Source organism: Panicum virgatum, chromosome 5K, assembly GCF_016808335.1.
Source record: "Panicum virgatum strain AP13 chromosome 5K, P.virgatum_v5, whole genome shotgun sequence".
NCBI lineage: Eukaryota > Viridiplantae > Streptophyta > Magnoliopsida > Poales > Poaceae > Panicum > Panicum virgatum.
In genome coordinates, this window is record NC_053140.1 from 20,666,691 (window position 1) to 20,672,181 (window position 5,491).

General features: G+C 36.1%; 1 protein-coding gene across 1 annotated transcript; it reads right to left on the minus strand.

Moving 5' to 3' along the window:
• Positions 1–719: 719 nt before the first annotated feature.
• On the minus strand, positions 720–2,531 carry LOC120709778 (protein FAR1-RELATED SEQUENCE 5-like). The gene has a single exon (XM_039995429.1). The coding sequence runs from the start codon at positions 2,529–2,531 to the stop codon at positions 720–722; it is 1,812 nt and encodes a 603-aa protein (XP_039851363.1).
• Positions 2,532–5,491: the final 2,960 nt, after the last annotated feature.

Genomic DNA, 5,491 nt, shown 5'->3' on the forward strand with positions numbered 1-5,491 from the left:
TTGTTGCACTGTTCACATTTCTGTACTACTCTGTTCAACTGTGCATGGAACACCATTCAAAACCATCAACTAGTAATAATTGGAGATCAAATGTAATACCATTCAAAATCATCAACTAGTAATAACAATGATTACCATTCTCAAAATTGTAGATCAACCTTTAATAATATTTCACTTCAACATAATTACATAATATGATTCTACAGTATTTTAGTAATAGTGACGTTACAATAAAATGTGATAACTCTTCTCTGTCTCTTTCATCTACAGCTTCTTCTTTTTCTTGCTTGCATTTTTTTCTTCTCTTCTATGATAGGTTCTGCAGGATGTTTCAGTCGGTTCTCTTTCTGTACAGATTTCCCATCTTCAACTGCTGGATCTTTCAATTGCCTCTGCTCCATTGCTTCTTCCTCAGCTGCTTCTTGGTCAGTATTCAGCTTTCTTTTCAAAATTCTTTCATGGAAGTTATCTAACTCCTCAAGAAGTTCTTTGCTTTTAGCTCCATTGTTACAAATATATGTCCATATAGCTGTTATTTTGTTGTTTACCATAGCATATCTAATTGCCTTTTGAGCTTTGCTGCACCCTACTTCTTTAGTGCATTCTTTTTTCTGCTTCTCAAGCTCTTCTTCTCTGTACTTTTTTGTCCATCTCCGGTTGATATATTTATCTAGTAGCTTATGGATTCCTAATTGGGTAAATAGTCTCAGAATATGGTATCAAACCATACCATCCCTTTTTAGCTTGTTACATTCACAATTAAACTCTTGTTTTGCTTTGTCAACTTCTATAATGAACTTGTCCTTCCAAAACTCTGGGTTGTGATAGTAAGAGTTCTTTATGACTGCATATTGGTGATCTTTTATGAGCTCCATAACTGAAAATGCAGTTGCGTTGAATAGCTCTATTTGAAACTTCACAAAAATGTCTCTGTTGTATATTTTTGCTGCTTGCCTTTCAATCCGCTGATGTGTGCAATAGGTGGGTTCTTTCACTAAACTTGTAAATCTGTTCTCATCCTCTTTGTTCATACTAACTTCTTGTATTATTTGAAACTGGCTCATGAAATTCTCTATTGTATCTTTAGGAATCACATAATCCTTGAAGTATGAATTTGTGCTCTCACTCCTTGAAGTATAATGAATGAATGGACACAGCACTTCCTTGAAATATACTGGGATCCACATTTTTCTCAACCTGTACATAGTTTGTAGGTGTTCATTTTTTTCTGCATCATAATCTTTTAGCATTTGTTGCCATCCACTCTCAAATTCTAAAACACTGAGTGAATCATAAACAAATTCGTTCAGTTTCTTTTTCATGCCTTCTCTATGCTTTTGACTCATGAAGGATCCACACTTTTCAAGAATATTCTTCATTATGTGCCATATGCATAACCTATGAATCACATCTGGCATGAAATCTGCAATTGCTTTTTTCATCGCTGCATCTTGGTCAGTCATGATTATCTTGGGTTTCTTTCCATTCATGGTTTCCACAAAAGTTTTGAACATCCACTCGAAAGTTTCAGCAGTTTGATCTTCAAGTAGTGCACAGCCAAATGTAACATTCTTTGCATGTCCATTTATCCCTACTATTGGTGCAAAAGGCATGGTGTATTTGTTTGTACTAAAAGTTGTATCAAACAACATAAAGTCTCCATATAACTCATAGTCCATTTTGCCTCTAGCATCAGTCCAGAATATATTTTTCACTCTGTTTTCCTCATCTACTCTCATGGTATAATAGAAACCAGGACTTTCAATCTGTACTTTCTTCAAATAGTTTACTGTTGCTTCAATGTCTGAATTTTTTATTTTGATCCTTTCTTTCTGCTTCAAGTTGTCCAAGTTCCTTGCATTGAAAAAAACATTCTTGAAACTGCCCTTCAACTCTCTGAATATTGCCATTATTTTCATTGGTTTAATTCTTGCATCTTGCAAAATCTTGGAGAAGGCCTTTTCGTCATCAGTCATTCTTTTATGATTTAAGAAAAATTTTGTCAGAGATGGATTGGATACCACATTGTGATTATGCACTGGGTCTACTTTTGTAAAGACCCACTGTCCATTTATCAGTTTTACTACAACCTTCATCTTGCAATCTGTTTTCACAATATAATTCCTCCTTCGAATCCTTTGTGGGTTTTCCATAACTCTTGCCTTCCCACTTCTATTGCATTCTAGATGGTATGTCTTCTTCAAATAGTTTGTACCCTTCCTGATTGCATATCCATTTAGAAGACCATGTGCATTGAGATATCTTTGTGCTTCAGTAAGACTTTGGAATCTCATTCCAACACAAGGTTTGGCACATTTTTTCACTTCTTCAGGAGTTGGGAATATATAGTCTTGATTTTTAGATATTGTTGCTTCATCATCTGAGCCAACATCATCTTCAATTTCTACTTCTTCAATACTTTTTGATCTGTCCTCTTCCTCAACATTTCTATCCATTTCCAACTCATGTGATGCTGCATCTTGGTTACACTCTTCTAGAACAATTGTTTTCTTCAGACTGTTTGCTTGCATTTCAGTCCTCTGATTGATTATGAGTTCCTGCATATATATATATATATATATATATATATATATATATATATATATTGATTTTGCAAAATATGGTAAAACAATTAAATCTCATTCACAAAAGATTAATATCATCATGAACACACGCAGATGTACCAAACACATTACAACCATGCATTTTTAAACAAGTTTTTTTTACCTTTCTCATAGTGGAATCGAATAATGCATTCTCCCCAAAATTTTGCATAATATCTACATCCATTTCATTTTGCTCTCCCATTGCAGATCTTGTAACTATGATCCTCCCTCTTCTTCGTGAAGTATCAGTATGCATTTTTTTTGTCAACATTAGTTTAATTAATATGCTGACAAAATATATGTTCTACTCCAATGAGCATTATGATTTCTGTACTATCTTAAGGCACCTGAAGTTCTTCTGCAGAATCTTGTAAAACCGATACCATTCTATCTGTCTCTGAAGTATGCTTTTGCTTTGCACTTTCAGCAACCTACAAATATAAAAGTTTAGTTCATTTTTCTGCAGTGTTTGCATATATATCACAAAAGAAATCCTAATCTTCTATATTAACTGAAGCAAAAGATCCCATTGCAGATCTTGGGACTGTCATCCTCTATATTCTTTGTGAAGTATCAGTCTGCATTTTTTTCGCCAACATTACTTTAATTAACAGTGTTGGCAAAATATATGTTCTACTCTAATGGAAATTATGAGTACTGTATTATCTTAATGACACCTGAACTTCCTGTGCAGAATTTTGTATAACTGGTACTATGTTGTACTCTAATGGAAATTATGAGTACTATATTATCTTAATGGCACCTGAACTTCCTGTGTAGAATTTTGTATAACTGGTAGTATTCTCTCTGCTTCCAAAGTATTTTGCTTCGCATTTTCAGCAACCTGTATTTATAAAAGATTAGTTCATCTTTGTGTATTGTTTGCATACATGTTGCAAAAGAAATCCTAATGCTTTTATTACCTCTGTCACTTTTTTCTTTAGTTCATCTGCTTTGTCCTTCGACCTTCTCTGTATTTCTTATATATTAACAGAAGCAAAAGATGGGAATAGTGAAACAGGCTTCTCCCATTCCTGCAAATTAATTATTATCAAAGGAGGTGTTACAGTTTACATGATATTCAATCAGTTCCTACAGTATTCCATCAAAATCAATCAGTTTCTTCAGTATTTACAAACTACACTGATGATCAGTTTCTACTCCAATTCTACTCAACCTCAATGAATTTTTGTTAACATTCTCATCTAAACTTCTTACAAATCAACCAAAATTAAGTTGCTATTTGTGCAGCGGAATCTCATTACCTTTGTTGGGGCTTTCCTGGTTGTTGGCGCTCCATCCCTCCCCCATGCTCCAACAGATGATGCCATGGGGATGTAGATTTGCTTTTCTCCCTTGTCTATCCACTGGATTATTGAATCGCGTGGAGTAGTAGTGGAATCGCAATTTCTTGGGGCATTTTTCCTCGCCAGCGCGAGGCTGGGTTCTGTTAGGATTCACATACCCCCTTTTTTACTTGTACTAGAAGAAAGCTTTTCTTTTCTTTTTAAGTTGGGTCCACAAGACAGACACATAATACAAGAGGCCGACTTCTATAGCCACTTCAAGTTCACTTTCCCCATTTCTTTCTTTTCGGTGGTGGAGTGCGTAGTACAGCAGAGGCGACATGGCTAGGTTTGATCTATCGCTGCCTCAATCTTCATTCTGTAATCAAATCAATGAAATTATCATTTCCATCTTCAATCATGCTAGATCCGCAACTATCCTCCTCTGTTTTTTCTCGATTTGACTCTTATTTCATTTTATCTGCTCCATGTTTGTTTCGTTGAAATCCCTCTCCGTTTACTGTGATCCGCAAGTATAGAAATGCCCCTGGTTTGTGTGATCCTACGATCAAATCAATGGCTCTGTGTGTTCCTACTGTCAATTAAGTGGTTTTGTGTGTTGTTGCTGTGAACTCAAATTGTGAACTCCATGGATCTAGTTTAGTTTACCTTAGCTATAGTAACAACTCATATCTATAGTATTGTTTGTTTTATAATTTGGCCTCCAAGTGTTAGTTGCAATTATAAACTTCATTTTGTTTTTACATAAAATTCCAACTTATTCTATTAGTTTGACACACACATTCAGTGCCAAATTAATTAAAAGTTATATTTCAATTCTGATTTTGTTTTATACTTATGCAACTTAGCGTGTTAGTTTGACATACATTCCAACTCAGAGTGTTCAATATTTTAATTTGAGAGTTTATATTCTTTGCAGTATGTCATCAGGTTCAAAAAGGTCAAGTAGTGAACCTTCCTTTGACTTTTCAATGTTGCCAGGTTTGAGAAAATTATCTAAGGTAATTTATTCTTATAATCAATTTTGATTATTTGTCAAAATTAATTATAATATGCACTCATATTTTTATTTTCATGGTTGTTACTCTTTTTGTATTTGCAGACATATAGTACTTGCCATTCTACCAGTTCATTTATGTCAGTTGTTAGCAAGTTAAATCCTGATCAGATACAATTGGTTCAAAAAATCAGTTTTGGTGAACTTCTCAATCTGAACTGCTCATATACACCTAAAACTCTTGTGTAGTCCATCCTATAAAGGAACGATTAAATTACGCTACGGCCACCCAATCCCGCGCCCCCGCTGAGATGCCCACCACCCACTGCACCAACAAAAACGTACCCCAAAATTCGCCTGTGTTGAAATCAATGGCTCTGGATCATCCAAACACCATCCAACGGACCGAGATCATCCGCTTCAACGCGTTGAAGCGGAGACCCCCATCGCCCGCGCCTCGCCCGTCCCTCTGCCGCGCCCCGCGTTCGAATCCCGCGCCCCCCAACCCCCACCCACCCGCATCCGCATCCACGCCGGCATCCTCATCCGTGCCGGGAGCGGCCCCCTACTGCCGCCGCCGT